Consider the following 15,474-nt stretch of genomic DNA (forward strand, 5'->3'; position numbering starts at 1 on the left):
ATATTTGTTTTTCGTATATTGTTTTGTTATAAATTAGGCCGTTGATTTTCTCAATTGAATTGTTTCATATTTTTTATGTCGGGGCCTTTTATAGCCGACTATACGGTATGGGTTTTTTTCTCATTGTTGAAGGCCGTACGATTGCCTATAATTGCTTACATTCACTTCATTTGAACTTGGTGGATGGTTGTCTCATTGACAGTCATACCACATCTCCTTATTTTTATATTGTAAAGCGATCTTGATTTCTTTGCCTGTTAAATATTCATCATATGTAAAACAAGCGCCATTTTCATTCAAGGAGTAGTTTTAGGTGTGAGTAGAACCACATTTACATTAAAACGTGTTAAGTACCAATCGTGTTACGCTCGTAAATGCTTAGTTGATGCAAAGAGTTCTTACTAAAGGACAAAAAATTAAGATGTTTCGAGTTACTCGAATTGATAAGTTTATGATAAGGGGATGCAAAGAATTCCCTTAAATTCGTAAGAAATTTAATGTTGTAAGGGTTGTCAATCATTCTAAGAATGATATAAGATTGCTTTTCGTTACACTCTTAGTCACTAAACAGTCTTAAAATGATCTTAAGTGCCAAGAGAGCTTCTTGTTACCGGCCCCTGGCAGGACAATCAAGTCAAAAGGGATGGGATGGGGGATAATATTCTTTTATTTAACATATTTATACATATCAAATTATGGCATGGTATTGGTTGCAAAAATTTGATATTTTTCATTTAAATGCAATATTTCTTATTTAATTGATATATTTCTTCATTTAAATGCAATATTTTTTTATTTGAATTGTATATTTTTTCATTTAAATGCAATATCTTTTATTCAGATGGTATAATTTTTCATTCAAATGGTATAATTTTTCATTCAAATGGTATAATTTTCGTTCAAATACAATATTTTTTATTCAATTGGTATAAATTTGTCATTTGAATGCAATATTTTTTATTCAATTGGTGTAGTAGTTTTTTTATTTATTATGCAATAATTGCATTATGGGAAATTCTTTGACGTCATAAGGTCAAATTTGCAACACCGTTTGTTATTGGTCGGTAATTGTTTGGATTTCTTCCCTTTCTTTCTAAACTTGAGTGACCAAGAATTAAAAAACGCGTCAGAATATCGCCCCTCTAACTAAATTTGGCGTTCGTGCGAGTTCGTGTACAGGCTGTTAATGCCAATAATGGCCAGGACGAGCAAAAAATGCGAGTGACAAGCAATAATAATTAATTTGACACACAACTTGTTCATGGATAGAAACAGATGCCTGCGTGCATGGCAAAAACACCTCCAATGAAAACCTTTTCTGAAGAAACTCTCCTACAATCTACACATTGAAATAAAAAAAAATACATAGCTAGCCCCCCCCCCCCCCACCCCCCCCCCCCCCCCCCCCACCTTCTAAGTCCAAATACATGTTATCATGACGTTCTTTAGTGCTATATCATTTTTTACTTTTCTTGATCCTCAGAGACGTTGCAGCAGAGACATATAATACAATCTCTGGTTGCTGGAAGGCACACATGAAAAAAGAATAAAAAGCATCCAGGACGTTACAATTATTTGGGCTAAGCACCTTCTTTTTAGCTCACCGGGGCCCGTAGGGCCCCATGTGAGCTTATGCCATCACTTGGCGTCCGTCGTCGTTCGTCGTCTGTCGTCGTCTGTCGTCATCGTCTGTCGTCGTCTGTCGTCGTCAACTATTTCAAAAATCTTCTCCTCTAAAACTACTGGGCCAAATACCTTCAAACTTTATCTGAATGTTTCTTAGGGTATCTAGTTTATAAATTATATCCGAAGTTTTGATCCATTGACAAACATGGCCGCCATGGCTAAAAATAGAACATAGGGGTAAAATGCAGTTTTTGGCTAATATTTCAAAAACTAAAGCTTTTAGAGCAAATTTGACATGGAGTAAAATTGTTCAATTTGTCAAGATCTATCAGCTCTGAAATTTTCAGACGAATAGAACAACCCATTGTTGGGTTGCTGCCACCGAATTAGTAGTTTAACAAAATTTTGCAGTTTTTTGTTATTATTTTGAATATTATTATAGATATATATAAACTGTAAGCAGCAATAATGTTCAGCAAAGTAAGATCTACAAAAAAGTTAATATGACCAAAATTGTCAATTGACCCCTTAAGGAGTTATTGCCCTTTAAAGATAATTTTACACAATTTGTTCATCAAGTTTGCTAACATTTAAAAGTCTTCTTCTCTGAAACTACTGGGCCAATTACCTTCAAACTTTCCCTAAATGTTTCTTAGGGTATTTAGTTTATAAATTGTATCCGAAGTTTTGATCCATCGACAAACATGGCCGCCATGGCTAAAAATAGAACATAGGGGTAAAATGCAGTTTTTGGCTTATATCTCAAAAACTAAAGCTTTTAGAGCAAATCTGACATGAAATAAAATTGGTCAATTGGTCAAGATCTATCAGCTCTGAAATTTTCAGACGAATCGAACAACCCATTGTTGGGTTGCTGCCACCGAATTGGTAGTTTTAACAAAATTTTGCAGTTTTTTGTTATTATTTTGAATATTATTATAGATATATATAAACTGTAAGCAGCAATAATGTTCAGCAAAGTAAGATCTACAAAAAAGTTAATATGACCAAAATTGTCAATTGTCCCCTTAAGGAGTTATTGCCCTTTAAAGACAATTTTACACAATTTGTTCATCAAGTTTGCTAACATTTAAAAATCTTCTCCTCTGAAATACAGGTGAGCGATTCAGGCTCTTGAGAGCCTCTTGTTTACTACATGTAGAAAAAAAAATCACCTAATTACGACAGCAGAACCAGAAACCCTCAAGTAGAAACATAAGCTGTTATACTCCGGAACTAATTCTTTAATAAAGACAATTCAGGATAAATTGGAACCAGTTACTTACCCATGTTACAACAATAGTCCTATGACATAGGGCTTCACTATATGAGGCGTGAACTTCATATTTAATACTATCTATAATATGTGCTCTCATGTCTTATGCTGCAAATCATTTTACATTTAGGATTCGTTGCTGACCATAACTGCATTTTTTATCAATTAATAGTCCCATTACTGACACCTGGTGAAAAAAGGGGGGTCATTATTCCTTGACTCTTCAAAACCTTGGATTTATTTACTAAACTCATTGTAAAAATTGTGGAAAGTCTTTCATTCAGAAGGAAAAACAAGGAAAAATCAACCAAACCTGATCTTGATATTGAAAGCTAATGTTCCTGTAGTCCAAAATGAAATTTTCAAGTATTTTCTATTAAAGTCATACTTTACAGTCAGTATAAATTGAGCTGTGAAAATTTCAATATAAGTCGCATTATGCTCAGATAGGATTGTTTTTACTACAAATTGACCAAGGATTAAGAATAAAGCAAAACAAAAGATTTCTAATCAACTTTTTGTGCTCTTTTGGTGTCAGACCACCAATTACTCCCTCCAATTTAGAACATATGTGAAAGTAGGCCTACTCGGACAAAAAATTGTGCATTTGATGTCATTGTTTACTGAAACTAGCCAACAGATTTGCAGAAATGAAACTTTTGGTGAAAGAGAAATATATTAAGACTATTTTGAGCCAAAATTTACTTGTTTATGAGTTTGCATTCAACATTGAGGATTAATGCGCTCCATAGTATACTAATTTAAGATTTCCAGAAAACCAGGGGTTATTTTTAGTGGTACCTCTATTCGGGAGATCTCTTCTTTCTTATATGATTTTAAAGGTATGTTGAAAATTGGCACGTACAAAGGTGATACCTGTACAATTCAGGATATACCTGGTTTCTATGAAGTTAAACTTAACGTAAAATATTTAGAAAGCTGTGAAAATTGCAAAATTTGGTTGAACAGATAGGGATTTTTAATTGGTGGTCTGACACCTTTAAAGCGAAAAGCGGTGAAACCCCAAAATCTGAAAACAATTGATTTTTTTGTCTTAACTGACCATTTGAAATGATAGTAGCCACATTTCAATCTTTTTATGGCAAAAAGTCACTTATTGCAAATTTAGAACCTTAAACCTGAGTTTGTGCTATTTTTAGCTTTTCCCACCCTGACAATATGCTTTCATATAAAAAAATGTCCTAAATTGTTATGAATTTACAGTAAGTTGTTTCTGTGGTACTAGACATTAAAACATAGGTTGTTTACTTCCCAAAAAAAAACTTGTCGTCATGAAGATTTAATGATTTTATTTGAATTTTATCCCTTATATCATTGCATCATACCATGTATTTGACAGATAATATAGCCTAATGTAAACAGTGCATAAACTCACCACAATCCCATTTATTGTCTCAAATGAAAGTTTTCTACCTTTAATTTTATTGACTGATAGTAAATAAAGCAGTTTAATGACCATAATTGCACTTTTTATCAATTAATAGTCCCATTACTGACACCTGGTGAAAAAAGGGGGGTCATTATTCCTTGACTCTTCAAAACCTTGGATTTTTTTACTAAACTCATTGTAAAAATTGTGGAAAGTCTTTCAAGCAGTAGGAAAAACAAGGAAAAATCAACCAAACCTGATCTTGATATTGAAAGTTAATGTTCCTGTAGTCCAAAATGAAATTTTCAAGTATTTTCTATTAAAGTCATACTTTACAGTCAGTATAAATTGAGCTGTGAAAATTGCAATATAAGTCGCATTATGCTCAGATAGGATTGTTTTTACTACAAATTGACCAAGGATTAAGAATAAAGCAAAACAAAAGATTTCTAATAAACTTTTTGTGCTCAACGCAAGCGGAAGAATATCTCGAGAACGTTTTGCAACAAAAGCGGGAAATATGAATGCCTACTCAAATCCAATCTATTTGAAAAACGAATTATTACAGAAGAGTGTCCACCGTGCACTTGCACTGCACTATCATTAGAATAGAAGAATAGAATGATATATAAATGGATGAAAATTTGCCTGTGGAGGTATTTAGATTATCTGCTATATATATACATGATATAACTGGTATACAAATATTAATATAATATATAACAACAAACCAGAGTATACTGATAACAAATGATTATATCATTACAATATAATAATTATTACGGTGAGGTTTAATTCCCTGTCATTTATTCATCATCCACACAAGAACTTGTCTCAGAAAAAAAACATATCTATGTACCTTACCTAACTTTCAGGTATAGAGATATTATTTTTTTTTCTGAGACAAGTGCTTGTGACCATCCACCAGAACTTGCGGTCATCCGATGTTCAGTACTTCAGTACTTTGATTAGTTTTATGTAGATATTAGGATGCTACCTAAATAACGCATACTGATGTATAAGTTTGTGTATTAAGTTATTATTTCAATTCGCCACAAACATTTTATTTTCCATCAAAGTTAAGTCTACTTTATATATTCAATGTTCTTTATAAATAATTGAGCTTACAATATCTGTTTTCTTCTCAACTGGTATTGTAAGACATGATTAGGAAGCAACATCCTCTAAAGAATTTAAATTTCCAGTTCTCAATTTTTGTTGTAAACTCTAACGGAACCCTTTTTGTTTGTGATTACCATTAATTTTGAAGTTTTATCAAAAGCTAGTGAGTAGGGATAGTCTAAGTTACTTAATATTTCCCGGCCTGTTTGTCCATCAGGAGAGATTGCAAAGCAGTTATTTGAAATTTCACCTACTGCTAATACAAAACCATTTTCGTCTACGGCCACATCTTTTGGAGATTGTAACTTCGAATCCTGAAACTGCCAAGTAAGATCGCCATCGTTGTTAAAGCATAATACTCTATGGCTGGACGAACTTGATGAAAATATGCTATCCTCTCCTGTACAACAATGTGTCGAGCCAATTGCCTTCAACCTGGCTTTCACTTCCCCAGAAAGAGTAGTCAATAAGAAATATCCAGATATTCTTATAGTCAGTGTGTCATTTCGAAAACTTATACCGTAACATGGATCAAATGTCGAGAACGTCGACACAATTTTACCAGTTATTAGTTCAACAAGTACGACTTTACTGGAGGACTGACAAGTCACACCAACATTTGAATTATTAATATACACAACAGTTCGGGGTGAAAACGATAAAGGTATTTCACGTTGAAAAGTACTGTCACTGTCACATATAATTAATCGATTGTTGCAGCTATCGGAAAATACCAACAGTCCTTCTGGCAATATGGTGCAGCCTAGTATGAGCATACCGTTTTCTCCTTGTGATAACTGAAAACTTGCAATTTCAGAAAATTGTATATTCGACAATTCATTAACAGATGGTAATAAAATTTGTGCTTGTTCCTTCTTTCTCACACCCAATTCTAAGTCATTACGTTTTCTGGACTGTGAAATTTCACCAAAAGATTCGCTGCCTTCAGATATTGCTCTCGTAGTAGGAGCTATGTCAAGCACCAGATCAACTTCATCCATTGCTTTGTTCGTTTGTAGTGTTTCTAAATATGAAAGTTCTTCTTCTACTTTAAGTTCTAACGGTTTCAGTCCCAAGAAGACTTGCAGATCAGTTGCGATATTAATGGCCGTTTTCAGTTCCTCCTGCAGAGTGCTAATGTGGCTTTTATGGACGTCTAAATCATGTACAAGATTATCCAAATCCAAACCAACTTCTTCTACGTTCGCTGCCATCGTATCTTTCAAACGTTTTACCATTTCATCCAATTTGTCGTTTAGCAATTTGCGGACACTTTGAATTTCTTCAATAAATGCCAATTTCTGTGCATTTATTCTAGTTTTGTTCTCCAGTCTGTTTTGAATTAAAGAATCAAAATTGGTCATTATACACTTCAAATCGTTTTCAAAATCTTCTAGCACTGGAGAGGTCTTTACGTTTTTTATAACATCTTGTATTGTGTCCAGCTTTTCACATTGACAATGTGATTCTTTTAAACACACAATACAACAACACTGTCGATGACTACAACAATACAATTCACATCTCTGGTCATGGTCCGTGCAGTAGACACTGGTGTCTTTGATAAATGACGGTAATTTGTCGAACTCCGTTAGTGATATAGTTTTGTGGAATTTCGCAATTTTTGAAGCATCGTGATGGTCCTTACATTCCGAGCAAAGAGCTTCGTCGCAATCTGGACACCATGCAACTGCAGCGGTTGAAATATGGCGATGTTCACAATTATCACACAATCGGAGTGATGAAGATTCCATTAGTAATTATTTTCTGAAATGTTGAGAAAGAAAAAGGAATAAGTTAAACATAATCTGGGACCAATATATTATGCCCCAGACATACTACATAATTTGGTTATAATTTCTTGAATCCTGTCCAATCTTTATGCGAAGCCTGGAAACAGGATTTGTATTTCAACTAGATTGGAGTCCCAACCGATGGGTTTCACCTAGCTACTTTTGAATAATATAGTGAAATTTTAGTCTTTTATCTTCGAACAACCAGTTCATATTATGGAGATACGTGCCTATTGTTGAAAGGGTCGTATGTTGATTTTCTTGTATCGTTGGGTTGTTTTCCCGCTAACGTTTACCTAAAATCTCCTTTTATTTATATAAAGGGATTATACACAGTGCATTCAACGCAGTACCTTTACCATTAAACATGGTGATGAACTAAAAAAAATGCTCTCCATTTAGCCTTATACGAAGTACGTTTTCATTTGGTTTATTTTTATAATACAATGTACAAAAGTTATTAGACAATGGACTCTTTATAATATACAGTCGATTTATGAAGAGGCATATTGGAAATTTTCCCACATAGGGCAGAGGCTACTGTGTTGAGGTCATATGAACCCTTCCGGAAGGACATGTGTGTCACCTTACACTAATTCAATACACTAGATATAGTTGACCTATTGCTTATAATATCTGAGAAACTGAAATAATCACAAAAACTTAGTGTTGACCAAGGAAACATGACAGGGTTGTAAATTAGAACGTGTTTAATTGGAGGCATAAGAATAGGCGGGGGGTAAACAAAAGAAATGGAACTTTTTATTAGAGACTGTAAAAAAGGCCAAGTTGGTATATTTGAATTGTTTACATCTGTTTCTATGGGCTTTAAAAGTTTAATGTAGGTGCATAATTTAAGATTTTATGCATCTTATATATGTGTTTTTACCTAGATTATAGTATGCAGCTTCGAGATATTTGTTAATTTCTAAAAAAAAAAAATTAACAAAACAGTCGATTGTGGTAGGTGTAAATACATGTGAATCTTTTTTGTGCATAAGCATAACTTCCGCCGATAAAAATTCCACAGAAAGATAAAAGATTGATCTTTTTAAAGCATTTATTTGCATATCTGCCCCCGGCGACAGTTTTTTTTGGGGAAAAATCCTAAAAATGGGCAATAATTTCATCGAAAGGGGAAAGTCGAGTACACCCTTTGTCATGAAAATGTATAAAGCAAAACATATTTGTTACATCATCTCGCTTCAAATTCTATTATCTTTATATATTTAGGCTACAGGTCGATATACTAGCATTTAAAACTCACAGTACTAAAAATGAAAGATATGGGTCAAATGAAATACTTTTCTAATGAGTCATAACAACAGAATTGGTGTGTTTGAATACAATTTTTTTTACTGAAAATCCTAGCCGACAGACTTTATAAGTGGATCCTAAAAATACATAACTTTAAAACAAATCCATTTTTTGGGGTGTATTATCTAGGGTAGTTCGTCTTCAACCTCTGAACATATTTAGTCTGCCCTTCCACGAAATATTTAATTCGATTTTTTTTGTGTTTTTGAACTTTCGAAAATTCCCCCTGACAACCGATCAGACAGTAGTTTTAAGTGGACTAAAGGCCTAAAAGTACATTATACGATGCTTAATAGCTAGTAGATACATTTGTCTTTTAAAATACAACTGGCATATAAGGATCTTTATGATGCTATGTGGATACATTTATCGGTTTTCAAGAGCTTAATTGACAGCGCGTCATCCCTACATTGGCTTCTATTTGTTCAATATAAAAAAAAAAAGTAAAAGTACGCTCTACATAATTGATAATTTTAATTACTGATATCAAATTCATTTTTTATTACTTGGCCTTTCAATTAAGTTTGGTAAATATATTATGGGCATTGTACAGTTTGTTATCATTATTATCATGATTCGTCAAAGTCGTAATTTCCATCATAATTGCGATAGTACTGCTCTATTAAATTTTCACGTATTCCCACAGATGTAGCTAGTGCTCTCGCTTGCTGTTGCACGAGCTTACACAAGATCACTGTTTCAGAATGAAGTTCTATGGACAACGGTCGTATCTTTGTATATGACTAGTTACCACTACAACAGATATTCTTTCAAAATTTCGTCGACGACTAGGTAGTTGGGTGGTTTTTCGGATTTTTATGTGTTTTCCGTATATATATATACATATTTCAGTGGCGGATTCAGCCAATTATAAAAGTGGGGAGGGGGGTTCCAACTATATGTCCCCATTCAAATGCATTGATCGTCAAAAAAAGGGGGTTCCAATAGAGAAATAGTTGGGTGGTTTTTCGGATATTTATGTGTTTTCCGTATATATAAAATTGAGAATGGAAATGGGGAATGTGTCAAAGAGACAACAACTCGACCATAGAGCAGACAACAGCCGAAGGCCACCAATGGGTCTTCAATGCAGCGAGAAACTCCCACACCCGGAGGCGTCCTTCAGCTGGCCCCTAAACAAATATGTATACTAGTTCAGTGATAATGGACGTCTTACTAAACTCATATACATATTTCAGGGGCGGATTCAGCCAATTATAAAAGGGGGAGGGGGGTTCCAACTATATGTCCCCATTCAAATGCATTGATCGTCAAAAAAAGGGGGTTCCAATCCCCGGACCACCACCCCGGATCCGACACTGTATTTTTAGAAAATCTCGTCTTGTACCTGTGTATTATGTAGTTCCAATAACCTAAACCCCATTACTACTATTTAACTGTTCCCAAATTCGAATCAGTAATTCAGTTTTAAAGTACAACGGGAAAAAGTAAAAGTAAAAATCAGAGACATGTATGTAATATATATATGTCTCTGGTAAAAGTAATATTCTTTACTTACTTTACTAGCGATACACAATAAACTTCCTGGTCCGTTGTACAGGTGTGCAGTAGTACAAAGTCAAGGTTACATTTAGAAAGTTTAACAGTGATTGATCAGACTGAGTGTAAATTATAAAACGGATAATTTGGTCGGATTAGAGACGTTATACGGTATGTGATGAAAATGCGATTTTCTCTGCACGTTAATATAATAAACAACTATTGCAACAACTCTTTGTGCATCCGTTAGTGGACGACCACTTGATATTCCGGGGGGGGGGGGGGGGGGGGGTGGGGGGGGGGGGGGGGAGGGAGGAGGAGGTATTTTGCGGATCGTCTTATTCATTTTTAGACTCTAAATTGATTCCTCGTAGTTATTTATAGTATAGTATAGTATAGTTTTATTCAGGCAAATTCAAGCACATATACAAAAATTCACAAGACAAGACAATAATATATATATATACTTTTAAAATATTATCATAATATATTTTAAAAACAGTGCTTAGAAAAAAGCCTGGGATATCCCATAAAAGCTTACATAGTATAGCTTATTTCCAATGAGGTTCCTTGTTTGAAAATATATAAAAATAATATTTCAATTCGTTGTTAAAATTTGACTTTCAACAAAAAAAAAAGAAAGAAAGATCAAATGTTTCTTAAAAACATATAAAAAATCTCCAGTTTCTATATTTCTTGCTGTTATTTTTAATTGCTCTTTAACTGCAGTCTTAAAAGCAGACCTATTTGATATATTTTTTATGTTGGTTGGTAGATTGTTCCAGTCTTGTATATTATAGACAAAGCTGTTTTTATTACAGTTTTTAATATTTGGTACAAAATAATTATTATATGCAGCACTTCCGGTATTTTTTTTCTTTTTTGTAATGACATTTTTATCGCGGAAAAGTAGATTTTTTTCAACAATTTTTAAACGAATGAACTATTCAGAATAATTTTCTTTTGAATGGCAATATATTTTTTTTTTCAAGCAGAGAATATGGATTTAATTCTATACTCCCACGACCCCATAATGAGGTACGTGGCTGTTATTCTATAGAATGTAAGTATATTTGATCAGTTGATCATTTGATAGCGTAAAAAGTATATATATATATATAGATGTAAAAAGTTAAGAACTGACATGAAGAGAGCTCGAAATCGTGATACATGTACATGTAACACGAAAACGAATATCCATACATGTAGGTAAAAGTAGGATTTTCAATTCAGTGTGAATCAATAAGATTTTCAAAATCCTACACAAGAATGTATGAAAAGTTTTGAATTTTTAAATTCATCTCACATATATGATAATGTCCCTTTATTGTAGCTATAAATTAACAAAACTTAACATTATTTGTTTCGAAAGTTAAAATGCGCGTCAATGACGATTTTTTGTATTTCAGTCTAATATACGGAGGAAAGGATTGCTTCTGTCTTAAACTTATCAAAGATAGAACATTAAAAAATAAATTCTCCAATTGGCAACAACAAACTATCAAATGAATTAAATGTTAAGTACATTATAGTTTACATTTTTATCAAGGAAAATAATGACCTTACACAAGTCATAATTTTATGCTTTAAAGCGTATTTCACTCAAACTTGGTATCGTCTGGGTTGATTCTTCGAAAGAATGACCTATCGTACTGAAAGAAAATAACTCATATAGGTATATAAATAAATGTCATATATTTACGTTTGACAATATCGTTTCCCTGCATTTATTTCGATACACCAAACTGTGTTTTGTTTAAAGCCCCATGTGTAGTATACAACTACTTTGTGTTCGTCGTCTAAATACTCTTTGACGGTATAATATGAACCAGCAGATGCAACCATTCAAACTATTAGAACGATATATTAATGAATGTGATGTTCATTAGAAGATCCTTCATTGTTCGTGGTTTTTATGGTAGATTGAACTTTTAATGTTACCGTTAGAGTACATTTTTATTTTCGTATAGTGTGTCTTTATGACCTTCATAGTTGTTTTAAAACTATTTTAGTTTTGGAGGAACGTTTTTGCTCTTTTAATTAACATGGAACCTTTAACAGATAGTGTATTTTGGCTTATTCAAATTTTAGTTTTTATTACAATTTCTATGATCAGAAAATGACCAGCAAATATGAATATGAACCATGGTGTGTTCTAAACCTACACGCTGATTGGATTATATCTCAGTAAACTGATACATCAAAACACATCCCTGTCCAAAACCATCAATGCTATAAATCACATGTGTAAAATGCTTAGCAAAAATGTATGCCAGTTTTGAAGTCTTTTACCGACTGGATTTTGTAGTCTATAATATTATCTTAAAGTTTGTTATAAATTATAATACATATAAATCACATGCTTTATACATTGGATATTTATATTATATGAAGATTGTTTGTTTTGGTCATCGTCCTTAATTCTTATAGAAAAAGACAGTTTACGTGATATTCACGGATAGAATATTTATTTGTTTTTGAAGACATGCAATGTTACAGAAACCCATGGGGGACCTAAAAAAATAATATTATATCGTTATCTCAATATATATATATCGTTATTTCGATATAATTAGATATAATATTAATTTTTTTTAGGTCCCCTATGGGCTTCCGTACAATGTTGATCACAGATCTTTGATATATTGGGGTGTTGGTCTGGATTGGGTTTACAGAATAGAGAACAATAGCAAAACAAATATAATCTGTATAAAAACAAAACAAAACCACTTCATTGGTACATTAGGCATTCAGTCATACTTCTAAAACTTTGCCAAAGAACACCAAGATTGATCCGATAGGAGGGAAGGATGTGTTGCCATGGACAGTGTAGTCAAAATGGGTGGGGTGGAGGTTATATAACCGGAAGAAAAGTGACATTGGGAACTTTTACAATAATTCGCAAAGTGCTTTATATCAAATCTCGTTTTAGATTGAATATTTCTATTTATTTGTATACTGTTGTTGTCTTGTGAGTTTGAATATCCCTTTGGTATCATCTGCATCTCTTTTAAAAATGTCATGATTTGCCTAACTACAATCTATTTCATATGTTTGATAACTATGATTGTCACTATTCTTCTCACCCTGGATAATTGTTGGTAATAACAATATGTTTTTGTTTCGGTTTAGGCACTTATATATTTTTATTATTTTTATTAAGACATCAAAGTCCACAGAAGAGGTACAGTATTTACGCAACATAAATTTGTAATGTATGATAGAAAAACGAAAGATTTGGGGTATCCATCCATAACACAAAATCAGTACATGCACAGCTAAAAACAAACACAAAAAGCAAAGGAACAGCGCTTTTATTGCTGCTCTGCATCTAAAAGTCACAGTGAGGCCATCAACACGGAGTAAAAATGTCTCATCTCACTGCAAGTTTAAGACGACCCCTAGCACAGGATTGAGCAAGCTACATGTATAGAAAACTAAAGATTTGAATTTAATATTGGAGATTGGTTATCTCCACATCACAAAAGTCACACGAGATCCATTTTCTGTTGGGACATACTTCATAAAACATGAATTAAAAAGATATTTGATAACCAAACATTTGTCTATAAAAGAGGTCAATGTTTGCAAACTTTTCAAATAAATGTTTTATTGGGATTCCTTTTTAATGTTTTACACTTTCTATTTTGTATGTAATGTACATTTTATCGACTTATAACAAACTACATTCATGTTTATTGGTATTTGTTTGATTGTTTATATATTTTCAATATGGAAAGGGGGGGACTACTCAATGGGCACCATTTTTCTTGTAAATGAAAAGGCTATAAAGTGTGTACGAGATTGATCGGTAAGTCTATATAACGTCTTATTGATATGCATTAACGTATAGTGTGCGCAAAGGCTGACAAAATAAGATAAAATGATGGGAATCTGGAATTTTGATTGGAAAATAGTTTGATTGATTGATGGATTGGTTTTTAACGCCACTTTCAGCACTATTGTGCTATTTCGAGGCGGTCGGTTTTTATTAGTGGAGGAGGACGGAGTGCCCGGCTAGTGATACAGTAGCTCGACTACTTATACCACTCGGCCACCAAGGCCCCCTGAAAATAGTTTGATGTTAACACCAAGCGGTCAATATATCTTTCAGGTGTCACGTGATATTTCGTTTAAACACATAGTAAGATACAAATTTACAATCAAGTTAAGTCTTCTGCAATAACTTAATATACGGAAACCATAAAAACTACCGAGCCAACCAGCTTATGCTCTGAAAACAACCCTGATTTTGTAGTTAAATTTGACCGGTATTGAACCGCTTTCGAGTCGAGCAACCTACCTTGATACAAGCTGTGAGACGCCTTTCAAGGAAATACTAATTAAAAAGTATTCTAGATAAGTATAAAAGAGATAAAAGTACTTTCATAATTTTATGAAAATACAATATTATTGTCTAGTTTTATAACACGAGACTGGTTTTCTTCATTAACCCAACGACTCTAGATTTGTAAAGCTGGATGTTGAATTTATACCTTCCTTCACACTGGAATTTAACATGAGACAGGATTAATCGTCTGAAACTACATCACACCAGGAGTCTGATTTTACCCGTGTAGACACTCACTAGACACCTTGGTATTGCTCAAGGTTGATTTTATCTATTCGCTGTACTCCCTACAGTCAGTCATGTAATTGCTTCTAGCTTTCGGTAATTTTACAGGCAGTACGTGTACAATATTTAGACACCAACCATCAATCAATCAATCAATCAATCAATCACGTTTTTCAACTTAGCTTACAAGACAAGAGTAAGTTACATATCTGTATATTCAATCATAACAGAAATTTGCCAAATTGCTCTATGTTGTCTTTCAGTTCAAATATTCAAAGAAAACAAATTTGTGAATTTTATCATTCTGGTTTTGCTTCTCTTTTCCTGCAAATACATTGAGAACAATATTAATTAAACACAAATACAAACCAAGGATCAAATCCTTCCATGCATATTTTAAAAATCTGTGTGCACAGTTAGTTGTCGCCCTTAATATAGATAATATAGATAATTCATTAAACAATTACAAATTAAATTGCTGGACATATTATTTAACATTAACGTTTTATTCACAAATCCTGTACAATTAACAGAAAAATAAGGTAACAAAACAAAAATCAAAGTTTTAGAATTACTGCAAACTGCAAAACCTTTCCCACCTTCTATTTAATAAGTGAATATGTAAGTTTTAGTTTATGTTTTTCTCAATAGTTTTTGATGTAATATGACACGTTTAATCAAAGGAACTTTTGGAAAATGGAGAGTAGATAATCTCCTTACTAATATATTATTGACTTAGATCTTTAACGCTAAATATATGAGAGAATAAAAAACACGCCTGGAAGACTCAATGTGCTGTACGAGGGACAAAATCACCAAATTTTGAGATGTGGGTAGACACCAATTAGACAGCAACCCGATACACCCAGAAAAA

General features: G+C 33.1%; 1 protein-coding gene across 1 annotated transcript; it reads right to left on the reverse strand.

The window, feature by feature from the left end:
* Positions 1–4,220: 4,220 nt before the first annotated feature.
* Positions 4,221–10,080, reverse strand: LOC127719043 (uncharacterized). Its single transcript, XM_052225103.1, has 2 exons — positions 10,044–10,080; positions 4,221–7,181 (listed from the first exon to the last, which is right to left on the reverse strand). The coding sequence occupies exon 2, from the start codon at positions 7,166–7,168 to the stop codon at positions 5,501–5,503; it is 1,668 nt and encodes a 555-aa protein (XP_052081063.1). The 5' UTR covers positions 7,169–7,181; positions 10,044–10,080; the 3' UTR covers positions 4,221–5,500.
* Between the last annotated feature and the right edge of the window lie 5,394 nt (positions 10,081–15,474).

Source organism: Mytilus californianus, unplaced genomic scaffold (assembly GCF_021869535.1).
Source record: "Mytilus californianus isolate M0D057914Y unplaced genomic scaffold, xbMytCali1.0.p SCAF_10, whole genome shotgun sequence".
In the NCBI taxonomy this organism is placed as follows: domain Eukaryota; kingdom Metazoa; phylum Mollusca; class Bivalvia; order Mytilida; family Mytilidae; genus Mytilus; species Mytilus californianus.